Source organism: Leptonychotes weddellii, chromosome 14, assembly GCF_054177405.1.
Source record: "Leptonychotes weddellii isolate Sample4059 chromosome 14, ASM5417740v2, whole genome shotgun sequence".
In the NCBI taxonomy this organism is placed as follows: domain Eukaryota; kingdom Metazoa; phylum Chordata; class Mammalia; order Carnivora; family Phocidae; genus Leptonychotes; species Leptonychotes weddellii.
The window spans coordinates 59587992-59606389 of record NC_138382.1 but is presented as its reverse complement, the minus strand read 5'-3'; the positions used below and the strand labels follow the sequence as shown (position 1 = coordinate 59606389).

Here is an 18398-nt window from a genome sequence, read left to right as displayed (position 1 = left end):
TATTTTTTTTAAAAAGCTTCCCAGGTGATTCTAATGCCCAGGATTTAATAGTCTAGTTCCTTCCTCCTTCCCTCCGTCTCTCCTTATGTGCTGCCTTCAAAATCTAAGCACCACATATAACATTCTTGGAAGAGAGACAATATTCTTCATTCCAAACAACCACCAATTTACAAATAACACTTTGGTAAAAGACATGCCCGGAAACCTGGAACTTGTTGTATGACTACTGGCACTATGAAGAATTGTAGACTCAGAAATGGAAATATGGTCATGTTCTTTCTTCCTGAAGATATCTAAGGAAAGAGACATGTTTAAGTGCAAATTCTCGTGCTTTATTTGAAGTCTTTATTATATTCAGACTTCAAGAATTAATTAATTAATTAATATTAACTTAGTTAATATTAATTAAATAGTCACATAAAGAATTAAGACATGGACTAAATCCGGCCTACACTGAGGTTCTGAGTTAGGGTGCTATTACCTTTTCTTTCTCCAAACTTAAACAACACAGATGTCCCTTAATCTTTCCTTGTACGCATTCTCCCCGCTCTTTGATTACTATTCTCTATTGTTCCTTCAGGTTCTTCAAGCTACTCTTGGTTCACCAGCAGGGACTAAAATACCTTCAGGGCACAACGGTACCAATCTACTTTATGGTTTGAAAACAGTTTGCCCTTTTTTTTTTTTTTTAAGATTTTTTTTTGAGAGAGAGAGAGTGAGTGGGCTGAGGCAGGACAGAGGGAGTTGGAGAGGGAATCTTAAGCAGGCTCCACACACAGCATGGAGCCCGACATGTGGCTCGATCTCACATGAGATCATGACCTGAGCTGAGAAAAAGAGTCGGACGCTTAACCGACTGAGCCACCCGGGTGCCCCATGCATGTCTCTTTAGGAGAATTTATTTCACTACTCAGGAGTGACTTAGATTAGTGGACTCAAATCTAAAGATCTAAAGATTGATACTCTGATTCAAACAAAGAAAGCTCCTTTTAGAATTCTTTTATTTAGTGGTTCTTCTGCATTTGATCTGTAGCCAATTTCTGGGATTCCTATTATATAAAGATCAGAATCTGAATTTGATCTCAACGCCATTCCTGTTTTTTCTCATTCTCTTCTCCCTGTCCCTCTGAATTCTCAAGTTGTTTTAGCTCATCTTCCTCCTCATGAATTCGCTTTTCTATACTTTCCCTAATGCTTGCAGTTTTCTCTTGAACAATCACACTTCCGGAGGAGTGAATTATTAGCTCCCATTCTCACCCTTCCCTGCATCTGTGCCCTCTGCCACACAACTGTGAAGTTCCTTCCACCAAATGTGGACTGTCTGTCTCCCCACCTTGGTTTTGCGGGTGGCCATGACTTGCTGTGGCTAATGGCTTATGGGCAGTTCTGTTTCCTCTCAGTCCCCTGGCTCCTCTGCCATCGCCATAAAAGGAAACAGTTATGGTTAGCTCATTAGTGCTGGGGGAAGAAAGCACAGACTTGTCCAACCTATGTCTTGGGGTCACCTAGCTGAGCTCAGCCAAAACGAGCAGAGCCAGAACGGACCATCCACACAGACTGTAAGACTGCAGGACACCTGTGCTTCCAATGAGCCTTTAGGGCTGTTCACGTGGCTATAGGACTGAGAGAGCGAACTAAACCATGCCTGACTAAGGAAAGCAGCTTAGGTGGCTCAGTGTCCTTTAAGGGAAGAGGCAGGACAGCTCCTTTCTTCCCTGGGCACTGGAACTTAAAGACGCTAACGGTTCTCCAGACAAGTTGTGAGTAAGACGAGGAGAAGCAGACACTGACTTCCAGGGTAGGAAGAAGCTCCTCCCTCCAGAGGCTCTGAGGAAGAACTGATGCCCACCGGAAGCCCTGCTCCAGGCAACATAACTCACCCCCAGCAAATGGCCACAGCCCAGCAGAGCCATGACTGTGGCAGAAGGAAATGCCCCCCGAATCCAGGCCTAAGCACCTGCATCCCCACCCTTTTAGGCTGCTGTGATTTCTTTCCTTCTGGCTTGGCTATCTGTCTCTTCAGTGGGCTCCAAGAGATTGCCTGCATACATGACTGAGCTCTTTATTCTGTTGACTCAAAAATAAAAAGAGATTCTCCTTATTTTTCTGAATATGGTGATGCTCACATAAGCAATAAACCAGCCCCTAACTCTTAGTCCTCACTCCGGAAGTCAATTTAGCCAAAACTGAGTCTTAATTTAAGATTCTCCCTCCATGTGATGGCTCATCCCACAGGTAAAGGTTACCACCTGTGAGGCCGAAATAATGGTATATGAGTACACAAGCCAAAGCCAAACTGCCAATTTGGTAGGAAGACCATGTTTTCTAATGCCATTTAAAAAAAACCCAGCAAAACAGAAAAGGTCATAGAACTAATTTTATCCTATTTTCCAAATCCTTTCTGCATTCCATCTATGACACTTAATGGATGAAATGAATGAACAGGTCAGGTTCAGTGAGAAAAGATACCCAGTGTCTGAAAAATGATTTTAAACAAAATTTTCTGCCCCTCAGCGTGTGCACTGCCTCCTTTCACAACCGAGGTAGTGAATAGGCTGTGCTCAGGCCACTTGGCTGCTAGGATGAAGTTAGCCTGGAGAATACTCTTCCAGGCCTCCTCTGCCGGGCAGGGGTTCCCTGAGATGTGGCATACCCGGTCCCAATTCTTCATTCAACAAATAGTTGTGGAGCTTCTGCTCTGCGCCAGGCCTGTCTGAGGTGAGTACGTACAGCCAGTGAGAAAGAGGAAAACGACGGAACCTTTAACAAGAGTAAAGACAAAGCGATGCCGCTGTATTATATCAATCGTCACCTACAGCTGAAAGCACCATGGACTTGCCACTTCTGAGACTTCCTGTAAAACCACTTCTCCGAGCGGCCTTTCCTCCCCAGCTTGTTGTCAGTATTTCCAACAATCCTTGGCTCCCTCATCTTGTCTAAGAGCCACTTGGGAGGAGAGCAACTCCCGAGGCTCAGGACTCTGAGTGACAGGCTCCTGCCCCTTCCCCCTCTACCTTCTGGGCTTCCAACAGGAGACCTTTCCTACTTCCTAGAGGTACTTGTCCTCACCAGGGTGATGTCGTATTTCTAGGACTAAGATTTCTTCTTCTAATGATATATACATAGATCTAACTAGCTATCTATCTAAAATGGTAATAGTTAAGCCTTTACCCTTTGTATGCTAAAACGTGTGTGTATATGCACACACGTGTACACACATCCACACACGTATGTGCACATGCACACATGTGCATAATCACATACACGTACACGTGCAGGTGGGTACTTAATCACATACACGTGTGTGTAATCGCATGCTTGCATGTGTATATGCACACACGTACACATCCACATATATAAATGTCTGTGCATGTGTGTACACATATTCACACACCTGTGTGCGCACGCACATGTACATACATATTCACATACGTGTGCATATGCACGCATGTGTGTATTCACATGCATGTATGTGTGTATATGCACATCACATACAAACTTCTTCTTAGTGAACTTCCCCCACAAGCAAAATTTAGCTAAGCTGCTCTTGAGAACTCTTCAAGGGACATTAGGACCCAAGCAAACAGGGACCCAGGCCTTGAGGGCTTACGGCCAGTCTGCTTTTCCCTCTGGTGACCCTACTGGAGTCCCTAAGGACTCTTCACAGTCCTCGTTCACGCTTGGGTATAAAGGCTGGTAGTGAGGTAGCTCTTGCCCTTTGTATTCTAAATGAGCCTGCACCCTCAGGAGAAAGAGATGAAGCTCTTGAGGCTGAGATTTGAGGTGGGGTTTGGTGGGATGGGGTGGAGAGGGAGATTTGGTTCTAAGGCATCTCTGATCACCACCTTCCACCCCATCTCACATCTCTGGCTACGTGTCCTGGGACCTGGTACGAGCACAGTGTTTAAGTGCAAACCTATGTTTTTGCTCCTGTGTGAGCCTGGCCAACCACTGGCCACAGGAAGGTCACTTATCTCCCAGACGGAAATGTTCAGAACCTGGTTGAGAACCATAAAGGAACCAACTCACCCTCTGAGCAGCGCAAGCAGACAGTACAAAGTTAATTCTTAGAGCAGGCACATAACTCACAGTGGTGCCCTCATTCGGCACGTCTATCGTTCTCAGACCCCTGGCTACCGTTTCCCCACTTCACATTGATCAAATGTAGGAAACAGACCCACTACAGCAGCAATAACAGCTAACAGCCTGACTCACAGGAGGAAAAAGACAAAAGCTGGTGGAAGAACTCAAAAGGTGGGCGTTTAGTGAAGGGACAAGCTGCTTCCAGCACCTCACTGCTCCAGGAAAACATCACCGTACCGAATGACAGCCCCATACAGTAATTAGTACTCAGAGTAATAACTCGGGGTTATCTGGAAACGTTAAAACGATACCAATGTGCTCTGTTTTTAGGAAGAGAATTCCCAAGCTCTGGGCAAAGGGTCCGGCACTGAGGAGGGCCCCCTAGAGGACAGTAGCGATTACTGCACTGTAAGACCCCTGCGCGGGGAGGGGGAGTGCGGGGGGAGGGGGGGTGCCGGCGCTGGGAACCACCTACCTCTGGATGTTGTCTTCCAGTTGTTTGACTCTGAACTCATCTTCCTCAGACTGCCGCCTCCTGGCTTCCTCCTCTTCGGCAGTTCCAGCGGGGATACCCTGCAGCAGCCATTTTTCCCGAAGCACTTTGGACTGTGGGAATGAGGGAAGAGAACAGACTAGATGACACCTTTCGGTCCACGGCCTTCTCTGTGTCGCGGTGCCTCGGTTTTAGCTCCGTCCCTCATCAGTGGTCACCTGAATTGCTGCCTTCGCCTCCTCACTAACTTGGCTCCCGACTTCCCTCAGGCCTAACCCCTAGAGAGCCACCAAAGGGGTTTATTTCTGCATTTCCTACTATAAAAAGCTTTTGAAAACATACAGAAAAACAGGAAACAGTACAATGAATGCCCATGTAACTCATCTAGCTTTACAATGATAAACAGTTGCCGTATTTCCCACAAATTTTTCACCAAAGCATTTTAAAGGAAATAACAAACATCATGACATTTCACCCATAAGTATTTCAGTATGAATCTCTAAAACATAAGGACATTTTTCTGTGCTACTGCAATTCCATTATATAATTTCTTAAGATCACCCTAATATCGAGTCCATCTTAAGGTGTTTCTTTTTTTTAAAAAAAAGATTATGTCATGCTTCTTAGAAGTTTTTAATGATTCCCAACCATCCTCAGCAGTGGTCTCCAAATGGTATTAAAATCATGCACTCCATTTGCACCAGTGTACTAATACATTGTGAAGTGAAATAAAAAGGTGGGTTGTTTTTTTAGTTTGTTTGTTTTGTTTTTAGTAGGCTCAGGTGGAGCCCAATGTGGGGCTTGAACTCACAACCCTGAGATCAAGATGTGAGCTGAGATCAAGAGCTGGACGCTTAACTGACTGAGCCACCCAGGTGCCCCGAAATAAAAAAAGTTTTGAGTTTCACATCAATGGCTGGGAGGGAGCCATTACTGCTTTGACAAGAGAAATGAAAACAGCTCAAAAGAAAGGCATGCTGAAACTCCCTAAAACAAAGAGCAAGGTGAGGAAGGCATGGGAGAGGATTTTTGATTTGGGTTTCCATTACATGGTCCCTAGATGGCAGACGGTGGTTATTGGATGTTTGCAGGGGCTGGGCCCTGGGCATCATGGCTGAGCGTCCCCTTGGCAGGTCGGTGGTCCTGGGAATGGAGTGCTGTAAGGGTGCTGTAAGCAGGGCATGTCACCAGTTTTTCCCTGGTCCCATAATGGCTATGAGGCCATTCAACATAGTGTAAGCATAGAGTAAGCACTGGGTTCCCTGGATCCCAGAATCACCTCCATCAGAATCTGGTTTGACCTCATCAGGCAGGCTGAGCAAGGTAAAGGAAAGGGAGCCCTTATAATGACTAAGAGCCAGGCTATGCATGGCTTGCAGCCAATTAAATATGATGTACAGAAATGAGAGAGTGGAATATCTCTAATATTGTGGACACAGAATTCATACTCACTTCAGTTTCCTTTCTACAGCTCTTATAAGCAAAAGGTAGACAATTCCAGAGGTTCACATTTGTCTTGAGATCAAGGAATAGGAGCTACTTATGATGAAGCTATAAAATGAGTTACTAAAAATTAGCGACATTTAGTAATAGTAAGAATTCATTAACGGTTCTGATTCACCTTTCTATTGAGAAATCCTGCAGCTACGCAGGGCTCTGAAGCCCCTGCTGGATGCACAGGCGCAAGTTCCAATGGCTAGAATTCCTACACTTCTTTTTTTTTTTTAAGATTTAATTTATTTATTTGACAGAGAGAGAGACAGCGAGAGAGGGAACACAAGCAGGAGGAGTGGGAGAGGGAGAAGCAGGCTCCCCGTGGAGCAGGGAGCCCAATGCATGGCTCAATCCCAGGACCCTGGGATCATGACCTGAGCTGAAGGCAGACACTTAATGACTGAGCCACCCAGGCGCCCCCAATTCCTACACTTCTGAATGGACTTTTTGTTAGCAATGCCTCGGTGTGGTATCCAGGTAGTCACAGTCTTCACTGGTGTTATTCTTGCCCTTTAATTATAGATCGTTTTTGGTGGACGTCTGTTTGGTTACCCTTACATACAGTACATAGGGAAGCATATTTATGGCACTTGACCTGTAGCTTTCCACTCATTAAAGACATGAGGTTGTTCATATGTAAGTTATTCCAACTGTATGCTAAAGGGACTGTACACAGAAGCCGCCCTTACCCAATTTAAACAGTTATACATCATTGGTAACATGGTGCCTGTAAATGTATATACAACTACCACCAAGGATAGTGTCAAAAAAGTACTTTAAAAGTTTCTAGGGCATTGTTTAATAATATAAAATCATGTGTAAAAGCTCACAGTACAATTGGTTTACATTGGTTGCTCTTTCTTATGGGCTAAATTATAGCTCCTCCCCCCACCAATTCATATGTTGAAGTCCTAAACCCTCCTACCTCATAATGTGACTGTGTTTGGAAATAGGGTCTTGAAGGTTAAATGAGGTCATTGGAATGGGCTCTAATCCAGTATGACTGGTGTCCTTATAAGAAGTGGAGATTAAGACACAGACATGCACAGAAAGAAGATCATGCAAAGACATCAAAGGAAGACACCCATCTACAAGCCAAGGAGAGAGCATTAGAAGAAGCTAACCCTACCAACACCTTGATCTTGGCCTTCTAGCCTCCAGAATGATGAGAATATGTCTGGTGTTTAAGCCACCCAGTCTGTGGTCTTTGTTATAGCAGCTCTAGCAAACTACTACATTCTCCATAGCTTTATTACAGAGATGTTTCTTCCACTGGAAAGTGGGGATGAGTGGGTTAAATTGGTTTCTCCTTCTAAGTGGGCTACAGAAAAAAAAAAATTCAAAACCACTGTTCTCCACTCAAAATTCTCCAGGTATCATGCTCACACACAGTGAGAAGCCATGTCAAACAGTGGTTAACAGCCTGAATTCTGGAGCCAGTCTCCCACTTATTAGCTGTGTGACCTTAAGACAGTCTCATCTGCCTCACCAAACCTCAGTTTTCTCATCTGTAAAATGGACGTGATGACAGAGCCCACCTCAGGCTTGTCATGAGGATTAAATGAGTTCGTACGCAAGTGCTGAGCCCATACTTAGTACTAGAGAAATGTTTATTATTGTTGTCCATGCTGTTCTTCTGGCCTCTCCTCCCTTCATCTGAGAAAGAGCAGGTAAAATGAAGCCTTCCCCGCTCCCACTGGCAGGATCCATGGCTCTCTGCTCTGTCTCCTCTAGCAGAGAACATACTCCAGCGCACTCTTAACACTGTTCTCCAATTCTTTCTTTTTGTATCTTTCCTCCTCTGAACTCCCAGCTCTTCAAAGGCTGGGACTGTTCTTCATGCATCTTTGCATCTCATTGCCGCACCCAGCCCAGTTCCAGGGAATGAATGAGTAAATGGGTGAATTGGAAAAATCTCAACTGTCATTCTAATTACTCAGAAGGGGGGCGTTGCACTTTCATTCATAGTGCTCCGTGAGTTAAAATGTTTGATACTCACCTAGTTCAACCCATAGAGGGTAAAAACCCTGTCAGGATTACTGGGGGACAGATCTATTGGCAACCTTGGTCTTGGTGTGTGTACTCTTCTGAAAAGGCAGCCATGGACAGACCCAGCCTTCTCTGCCCCAGCTGGGATGCTCTGCAGCCAGGGCTTCTTGAAACGTGACACAGTGGCTACTTTTGGGAATGTTCTGTCTGCTCTTCTTCACACTGTGCCTCCTGCCACCCAGGAAAGGGTCTAACGGCTCATTTCTGGCTAATTGAGTCCTAGCCATCCATCAGTACTTCTGACAAGAGCCGCCTGGTGACCATGAACACCGAGAGCACGTGTGCCCTCACATCTGTCTCTTCTCTGGATAAGCCAAGCATCCCCAACAGCTGGAGCCAAGAAGAGAGATTCTTTTTTTTTTTTTAAAGATTTTATTAATTTATTTGAGAGAGTGAATGAGAGACAGAGAGCATGAGAGGGAGGAGGGTCAGAGGGAGAAGCAGACTCCCTGCCCAGCAGGGAGCCCGATGCGGGACTTGATCCGGGGACTCTAGGATCATGACCTGAGCCGGAGGCAGCCGCTTAACCGACTGAGCCACCCAGGTGCCCAAGAAGAGAGATTCTAACAGAACAAGACAGTGGGCCTGGTCTCAGAGAAGTCTGTTTCACAAAAGTGTTTGGACATTACAACAAGAAAAAAGCAAAGTTGATTTTTTTTCACTTGGTCTTAAAGTAACGCTGCTAGGGCAAACCACCGATTCTAATACGTTTACCACCGAAGGTTCCCTTAACCTACGCCAGATGCCCTCCTGTTGTCCCTGAGGGTCGGCTGTGCTGCAGCCTTGGAATATAATGCACTTGTGCGGGCTGATCACACACACCCATCGAAAGCACCAGTTTCCCTCTACTGTTCTGGTCCCTATTGGTGCCTGAGTGTTTCGGAATTAAGTGACAAGCAGAGCACGGCAGAGGTGAACACTAAAAATAAAAACTTTTCATTTTTTTTTATGTCCGAACTGCATATACCAAAAAATTGTATCATAGCTTACAGGGGTGAAGAACTGTCAAACTTCACCTTTGTCAAGTGGATGCAACTATGAGGAGTCAAGACAAAGGAAGTATGCATAAGGCTTACAGGAGAGCTTGCGAAAGCACAGATTCCCACTCCCAGAGGTGTCGATTCTCGAAGTTTGGGATAAGGCCGAGGAATCTGAATTTTAATAAGCTCCCAGGTGATGCTGCCATTGACGGTCCTGGTCCGAGGTCCACAATTTGAATAGCCCTGCATCAGAACCTGTGACTATCCAAACACCTGGAGAATGCATAAACTTTCCCACTGGTTAGCCAAACGCTGACCCGAAAAGGAGCTCATCATCCTTCCACATAGCTGTCTCTCCTCCTGCATCCCCGTCTCAGGAGCAGTGGTGTCCCCATCCACTCCCTATGTGCCAGACACTCTGCCAGCTCCTTCAGACACTGCTCTGGAAGACAGGCAAGTCCCCAGGATCACCAAGCTTTTGTCCCAATACACAAGGATGCAAGATAAATTCAGACTGTGATACATGCATGGCAGGAGGTAGGCAGGACAGTATGACAAACAGGGATGGACTGAGGACACTTAAGGTGGGAAAAGTCCCTGCGAGTACGTGAACATTTGAGCTGAGGTCTGAGATCCAAGGAAGGGAATTTCAGGGGGAGAGACCGGCAAATGTAATAGCCCAGATGCGGGACAGAGTTTAGCGCATTTGTGGACCAGACAGAATGCCCAAGCGGCTGGACCATAGTGAGTGGGGGGTGGGGAAGGGAAGGTAGAACAAGCTGGAGATGGAGAGGAACGCAGGGGCCAGATTAGGTAGGGTACTGCAGACTTGCTAAGGAGTTTGGCATTTATCCTAAGCACCATAGGAAGAAAACAGACTGAAAGGGACAGGATTACAAAGTATAAGTGATTGGACTCTATTACATCATCAGGTGACAGAGCATGCTAGCTTGAAACCAAGGAGCAGCAGAAGAAATGGAAGGCACAGGGCGTACTTTAGAGGTAGAGTCAACATGACTTGCTGATAGATTAGATGCAGGGGCGAGGGAAAGTGTGGGATTAAAGGTGACACAGATATTTGGTTTGAGCAAAAGGGTGGATGGTGGTATCCTCACCTGGAGATTGGAAAGACTAGTGGAAGGACAAGGGCTAGAAGAGCAGAAAACCAAAACTTGTATTTAGGGCAGGTTAAGCTTGAGAGGCTTATAAATGGAAGTGGCACCATCTAAGTGGACATGTCAGGAAAACAGCTGAGTACAGGAGCATGGAGTTCAGGGGACATTGCAGTTGGGATAAATATCAATTTGGGAGTCACTGATGCATAAATGATATTTGAAGTCATGGTAGCGAGTGAGGATGATGATGATGATGATAATTCTTATCACTCCTCCCCATTGACTCCCGGTAAGACCTTGGTTTGGTATTAAGTTTGTGTTACATGATTTCAGTCCACGCAGAAGCCAAACCAAGACTTCTGATAGAAGAAACCAAGTTCTAACTTCTACTCAAGCTCTATTTACAGGGCCAGTGGGGACGGGATGGGAAAAAGGGGGACATAAAGCTCCTTGACACTGTGTACCCTGCCCGTCTATTCAATATTTTAAAATTTGAAATTGGCCTTTCACACATACTAACAACCAAGAAAAGTCTAAAATTAGTGCTAAAGGTTCACAGTGGTGGGAGCCACTGTAACATGTTTGCAGTAAGGCCCCTGGTACCTTCAGGCTATGTAGCAGATGACCTTGGTGAGTTGACAATAAATATCTTGTAGGGCCACAATTCAGTCTTTGATTTTTTTCTTCCATTCAGTCTTTTTGAAAGAAAAGGTTGTGGTTTTTAAAATATAATGACAATTTTCATAGCTTGGATTAGAAAAAAAAAAACAACTCTAGTCAGGGTTCCCTGCACATAAATAAATAATTCAAAGGCAGCTTATGTATTGAAGATAGGATATTAGCAATTTGATTCTGACAGTGCTGACCCTGTCATACAGACCTTTATAATGGTGACAGTTCCAAAGGGATTCATGTGGCAATACATACACTCTGCCTACTCTTGCTGGGACCTTGGGCTGACCAATAAAATAGACAAATCTCTGGTAATTCAACCAACAGAGCAAAGGGAATATTAAGTTTAGTCTGCCTGGTATAATATAATAGTTGATTTATTTTTTAAACTCACATTATCACAAGTCACATAATAAAAACGATGCAAATAAATAATTGTTTCCATAGAATACAAAGCCAAGACAATTTTTCAACAGAAGAATAATGATGGCTCTTGCCTTATGACATATTATTAATACATATTATATATTTAAAAAGCCAGAGGGATTAGATGAGGATGGTATTAGCACAGGAGTGGCAGATTCATGGAATAAGAAGAATCCACAAATGGTGGACTCGAGTATAAGGGAGAAATATGTATATGATAAAGAAGACATTTAAGTCAGTGAGGAAAAGAATGAATTAATCAATAAATCACGTTGAGGCAACTGGCTCCCCGTCGATAAAAAGTAAAGTCATTCCTACCTTATTTCATATAGAAAAATAAATTCTAGGTGGGTTAAAACTATTGAAGGACAAGACACACCCTAGGTAAGTTTTTGAGATGTTCTTTGCAAGAACCATATCAAAGTCAGAAATCATAAAGCAAAAGAATGTTAGATGTGATGTCACAAAAATTACAAAGTTTTGCATGAGATTTTATTAATTAATTTATTTATTTGAGAGACAGAGAGCGCAAGCGGCGGGGCGGGTGGGGAAGGGAGAGGGAGAAGTAGACTCCCCACTGAGCAGGGAGCCTGACATGGGGCTGGATCCTAGGACTTGATCCCAGGACCCCAAGATCATGACCTGAGCCGAAGGCAGATGCTTAACCGACTGAGCCACCCAGGCACCCCTTTTATGAGAATTTAAAACAGCCCATACGCCAAAATCAAAAAAAGAGGCAAAGGTGAATGTATTTTGGACCTGAATGTTTAATATCATTTCATTTTCATCACCAGCTGATGAGGCCTATGAACAAGGGTCACAAAGCTTAATCTATAAAAATATACTAGAGAAAAAGCATAGAAGAATATACCTCTGTGGGAGTTATATCTGGGTGACCAGTATACAGTTGATATGCTTTTTTTCTTTATATTTTCCTGTACTTTAAAATTTTGCTTTTGCAGTGATCATGCATTCCTTTCTCTTATAAACAGCAAAAATAATTCAGCTATTAAAATTGCTTACTGATCCGATATGTGAGCACTTCTTGGAAATTCTTACATCATAAATATTAAATACTAAATATAGCTAAGTATCTTGTAAAAAGAAATCTGAGTTTAATTTGGCGAGGACTTCAAAGTACTTGGAGGTTTCCTAATCGCTGGAGTGTAGAAGCTCTTTCAGTACTTGGGTCTTTTATTGCATTGCAGAATTTGTTAATTGTCCATATATAAAGTAAGAATATTCCGTTTTGTGGCATTGCTCACTGCATAATCCTAAATATCACAATTACCAAGAATATTAATCAAATAAGCATCAAAACTATTGTCTTGCATTCTATTTATTTGCTTTGACAAGAGACCAGTAAGTCTATCTAAATAATTCATACCTCATTGCATGAGAATAAGTGTCTATAGACTATTTGACAATGAGAATTATATCTTAATAAATATGAAATCTAATTCTAATGCTTTTCCATTTAACTTTGCACTAAGCATATATATATATATATATTAGGGAGCATCCTAGATTTTATAAATTAGTTAAATAAATATTGTTGGCATAGTTCTTAATATTTTCTACTTATAGGAACTGCCAATAATCAATAATGTCTCCACATGGTCTAAATTTTCTGGAGTCCATTAAAGTATAACTTACAGTAAAGAGACAATGATGATGGTAATTGGCATCTCTCTAGACAAATTATTCAAAATGGAACATTTCATTTAAAGAAAACAGTGTCCTAGAGAAGGCTTGGTTTTGGAGGCAGACAAGCCCTAGCATTCAACCAGGGTTCCCTTGCTTATCGTCTCTATGTTCTTGGGCAAATGACTTGACCTCACGAGTTTGTTTCCTCACCTGTGAGACAGGGAAAGTGGCCATTTAAGTCAGTGACGAATTTTGTGGCCATTATTGAGGGGACGTATTTACAGTACCAGGCCCACAGTAGGCACTCAAAAATATGACTATTATCGAGGATGGACAAGGGATGACAAGGCTGCCATGCATCCAGGACAAAGCTGGCTGAGTCTCTACCAAGAGGCTCACAGAGGAACTATCACCTCAATGAATTTACTAACATCCACGGGTGAGGCTGTCAAGCTCAAAACTGAATGATCACAGGGAAGATGACTCACGCTATTCAAGTTCAGTCAACAGCTAACTGATTGAAAGTAGAGCATATTCTTTTCTGGTGCCTGAAGTGATCATATCTCCCAGTCAGGCACCACCAAAATAACTCAGTTATTTTGGGAATGATGGACTCAGAACAAAGAGAGGCAGAGTCATGAGAAAAGTTTCACCTGATCCACTCCTTGCTTACCTCAGACCCCACCTCCCCAGAGCATAGAAACTTGGTACCTGCAGAGCTGGAGTTTCTCCAGGGAAGTCCAGATAAACCACCTTTGGGACCTCTGAGGTTGTTTTTGGTTTTGCTTTCATTGTTCAAGGTTACTGATCCACCCTCATTCTGTCTACATGGGCCTTCCAGAGAGAGAGAATTACAACCCATTGGTCTCCACTTACTAAATTGCCATCACTTCCAGTCTTTTCTCTCCAGGTTATAGGAAGATTACTTAGGTGAAAGTGCTGGGTGTTCCCTTAGATAGCCAATTTTATCAACAATGTGAGGATTTTACCAGGATAACCATAAAGAACTATCTGATTCCCTTGTTTCCAAGTCTCTGAAGGAGTCTCACTGCTTCTGCATGCAATACTAAGTCCTCTTTACTGTTATTTCTGTTGATTGGGTGGCTGGATACATGGATGGATGGATGGATAGATGGATACATGGATGGATGGATGGATGGATGGATGGATGGATGGATGGATGGATGGATACATGGATGAATGGATACATGGATGAATGAGTCCTTGGTATCTTATCTGGCATCCAGAATGATAAGAAGTTGGGACAAAAGAAACTTAATCTTCTGACATATGTTTATTGCCTTTTGATTCAAGGAAAGCAAAAGCAAAGAACCATGTTGAGCTTAAAGGGAAGAGGGGCTGTCTAGTCAAAAAAGCCTCTCATTTTTTCAGTCTCCTTCATAAAAAAAAATCCACCTTAAACCTAGAATTCACTGAGGTGTTAGTACATTTTGGTCTCTTATAAGGAGTGAGTTGACTGTACTCTGAGCCAGAGTCCCAGCTCTGTCCAGATTGACCTTGAAAAATTCACTTGGTTCTATTAAGTGTTTTTAAGTCCCCCTCTCTGTAAGAAGAAAATACTAACTTTAGCCCTCAATGCTTCCTCAGGAATGTTGTAAGGAGAGAGTAACAGCATATGGGATATAGTGTAAGCTCCTACAAAGAAAGGTCCATAAATGGATTTACAAGAGCAAAAATAAATGGGCAATATTCTCAGTATCATGCTATTGTTCTTCCTTTTAAACACATTTCTCTGGTTAAAGTTGATAGTAAACTGATAAATATGCTAAGCGGATTTAGGTCATGCTGCTCTTTGAAACCAGCTTGCTGATAATTCTCATCTTAAGGATTCATTTAGCACCACCCTATCTTCTAGAGAAGAATGGGAAATACAATCATAAAGACTCATCTTGTTTAAAAGAATCTAAACTATCTATACCTAGCATCACCCTGAAGTTAGCCCCACCTTCCCCACCAGCCCTCTGAGCAATGCAAATCTGTACATGACTGTCACAGCAACTTGAGTTGAGCAGGAGAAGGTTTTCCTAAAAAAAAGCCCAGAGCAGTAGAAGGCATGCAGCAACTCCCAGCTGGTCACTGGAATGTGTTCACAATATGCTGCAAGCCTGTTGAAAGCAACATGCTACAGCCCGTGGAGTCCTTGTGACAGTGACAGAGCTTTCTCGTAGGCTGTAATCAATTATGATGCTTAAGTGCCTTATGTTTTAAAGAAAAATAAATAATGAAACATCTCTCTCTCTCTGTCCAACGGAGACCCAACCAAGTCAAATCATTTCAATGCCATCTCTCGGCCAACTGCTCGTTCTAAGAGAATACTTCCAAAATTGTGCAAGTAGAAACAAAACGAATGAATCACGGGAAATACACAGGGTTGCTCTTTTATCAGAGCACAGTGCTTTTATCTCCCGTTTCTCCATATCAAGAAAGAAAATACTCAGATTTTTAATCTATAAAAGAACAGTACGTTCAATGTGTCCTTTGGAAGCTCTGAACAGACACATGCTCAGCACCTAATGCACTGGGGATGCAGCCCTGGAACACTGCCTCGCCCACCATGTGGAAATTCCCATCCAATTTCCATATATAACCACCACATTTCACATGCACACACCAGCCCCCAAACCCGTCCACATGCACACTGTAATCTCCTCATGCTTGCAGAAACTGGAATGCTGTAACAATGCCCTGCATTGGAGAAATTCACAAGAAAAGCCAAGAGATGGTTTCCTGACTAAAGGAGAAAGGGCTAGCGCAGTCGGCAGCAATGCCTTCACGCCAGGGCAGGCTCTGCCCAGCTCTCTGGAGTGTGATCTGCATGTCTAATAATGGAATAGGTTCGCGGGATCAGCCACTTACCTTGGAATGCTGCAGCAGAAGTATCTGCTCGTCAAGTTCCTGCCGCTTGCCTTCTATTTCAGTCTGCCTCTTTCTTTTTTCCTTGAAAATAAAGAGAGAGAGGCTGTAAGAGTAGGTGGGTGTTGGCTCCAGGAATTTTAAGGCTGGAAGCAGTGGCAGCCGCACACATCTGTAGAGACACTCACAGAGACGCTGGGCACACACACAGTGTCACCTGCCTCTCCGCCTCCAGGAGCTTTCTCCCTAACATGCCTGCTGTGGGCTCGGCGAGTGGGAGAGTCTCCTCCGTCAGCCAGGCTGCAGCAATTTCATCCAGAAGAAAAGGCGGTTTCCACACACACACACACACACACACACACACTCACAGAGTCATGTTCTATGCAGTGTTAATTTGGAGACAAAGAATAAAAATGTCTCCATCGAAAAGATAAAGGTTGTTATAAACTGCAAAGATGACAGAATGAAACAGTGGGGATTCTAGGGTTAGCTTTCTCTCATCGAAATCACATACACATGTAATCCAACACAATTTCCAATTTCGTAGGACAAATCATCCCTTTCGACTTCACAAACAATGCAAATTAGATGGGTGGTCTTTGCTGAAACTAGTCTCGGGGTGGGGGGGGGGAGCACTGCATGTGGGTGGGGCTCCCTGAGGTTATGTTAAATATGAAATCTGAAGTTGGTCTGCCTGGATCCAACTCCCAGCTCTGCCATTTGCTACCTGTGTGACCTCTGGCAAGTTCTTTTAACCTCCCTGGGTCCACACCTTCTCTCACATAAAGAGGAGATCATAGTTTGTACCTAAACCATATGGTTGGGGCGTGGTTTCAATGAGATGATAATGTAAAGGATTTGGAACAGCAGTCCGGCACATAGTAAATGCTCAATAAACGTTATTTGTTCTTATACTTATTGCCACGTGTTTACTTCTAGGTAATGCCTAGACGCCGGCTCTAAAGGGAGGTAATTCCCCTGTATTCAGAGCATAACCTTTCCACTGGAGTGCACACTTAATGCTCTTCTTCCCCACACTTCTCAAATGCAGACAAGAGACATCATATAAACGTGACTGATTTAAGAACAGAAAGGCCTGCCTTTAATGACAGCTTACTTGTTCCACGTTTTGTTTCCAAAGTGCACAGTGGGGAGGTCTGCTGAGACATTTACGGCACTGGATTATTTTCCTTGACTCACATATGCAGGGAGAAACTTGCTAGACAGACAGAGTGGCATCCGACAATAGAACAGCCAAACTCTGGAGGAGACGATACTGTGGAAGGCTGGCTGCTGGGCTCTGTGCTAACAGAAGGAGTTGCTATGTTTTCTATTCAAGTCAACACAGCTATGATTTGTGTTACAACCAAGCTCCTCTGTGCAATGCACAGACTTGTAAGAAATATTAGTTTATAATCTCAAGCCGCTGGGAGACATGATATCCGAGTCAGGGATATAACCTCCCTGCCAAAGTGAGGCCCAAGAAGTTAACCATTTACCAAAGAACTCCGATCAGTGGTGCATTATGGACGCTGCCTAATCCCAGAGAATGTGTAAGAACATATAATATATGACAGTGGATGGGAAAGTGAGGCCTAATGAGAAGAGCCCCCCCATCCAGTGCCTCAGAAGTGCCACATGACAAAGCAAGGACTTCCAGAACCAGCCACCATGTCTATATCCTAGCTACTCTAGCCCCTCAAGAGTAGGCTCACGGGACTTTATCGTTCGCTCCCACTGGCTATCCAGATATGTAGTGGTCCAAATTTAAATCCAGATCCAAGAGGTAGTATGTCACGGACACATGATGCAGAGACACAATACTTTCATGCATGTGAAACTGTGTGCTACGTGTTTGTTATAGACTGAACGCTTATGTCCTCCCCCTAAATCCGTATGTTAAAACCTAATCGCCAAAGTGACAGTAATTAGGAGGTGGGGACCTTTGGGAGGTGATGAGGTGATGAGATTGGATCCCTCCTGAATGGGACTAGTGTGCCCTTATATGAGAAACCCCAGAGAACTCTTTTGCCCCTTCTACCATGTGAGGACACAGTGAAAAGACAATTGTCTCTGAACCAGGAAGCAGGCCCCCACCAGACACGGAATTTGCCAGTGCCTTGATCTTGGGCTTCCCAACCTCCAGAACTGTGGAAAACAAATTCAGTCTATGGTATTTTGTTATAGAACCTGAATGCGCTAAGCCAGTATTCTAATTACACGTCTGGTCATTTGCAAACCTAGGCTTTCCCACCTCTGGGTCTTTGTTCATATAGAAAATCCTCACTCCAGAGTTGCCCACCATGATATGAGTGAACTATGCCTTGAATAGAAAAAATATTCCCGATGGTATAAACAGTGAAATTTTATATCCCCAAGCAGTAGACTCACTGGTGGTCACTGTGAACAGACATGATCAGAAAGATGCAGGTTTTAAGTTAGTTCATTAAAAATGGGTAGGAATTAGGTAGATATAAATTAATGGGGCGCACATTCCAGGGAAAGGGAATGTGTGAACAAGGGTAGAAATGTCCCTGCACATTCCAGGGACAGTGAGGAGGGAAA

General features: G+C 43.6%; 1 protein-coding gene across 6 annotated transcripts in view; it reads right to left on the bottom strand.

Annotated features, from left to right (window-relative positions):
• Window positions 1–18398, bottom strand: part of PALM2AKAP2 (PALM2 and AKAP2 fusion) — a 441240-nt gene that overhangs the window by 243904 nt on the left and 178938 nt on the right. For all 6 annotated transcript variants that reach the window (XM_081803345.1, XM_081803346.1, XM_081803348.1 and 3 more), the window contains 2 exons: window positions 15837–15917; window positions 4559–4689 (listed from right to left, as the gene is read on the bottom strand). In XM_081803345.1, coding sequence (XP_081659471.1) covers window positions 4559–4689; window positions 15837–15917 — 212 coding nt within the window. The remainder of the gene's footprint in view (window positions 1–4558; window positions 4690–15836; window positions 15918–18398) is intronic.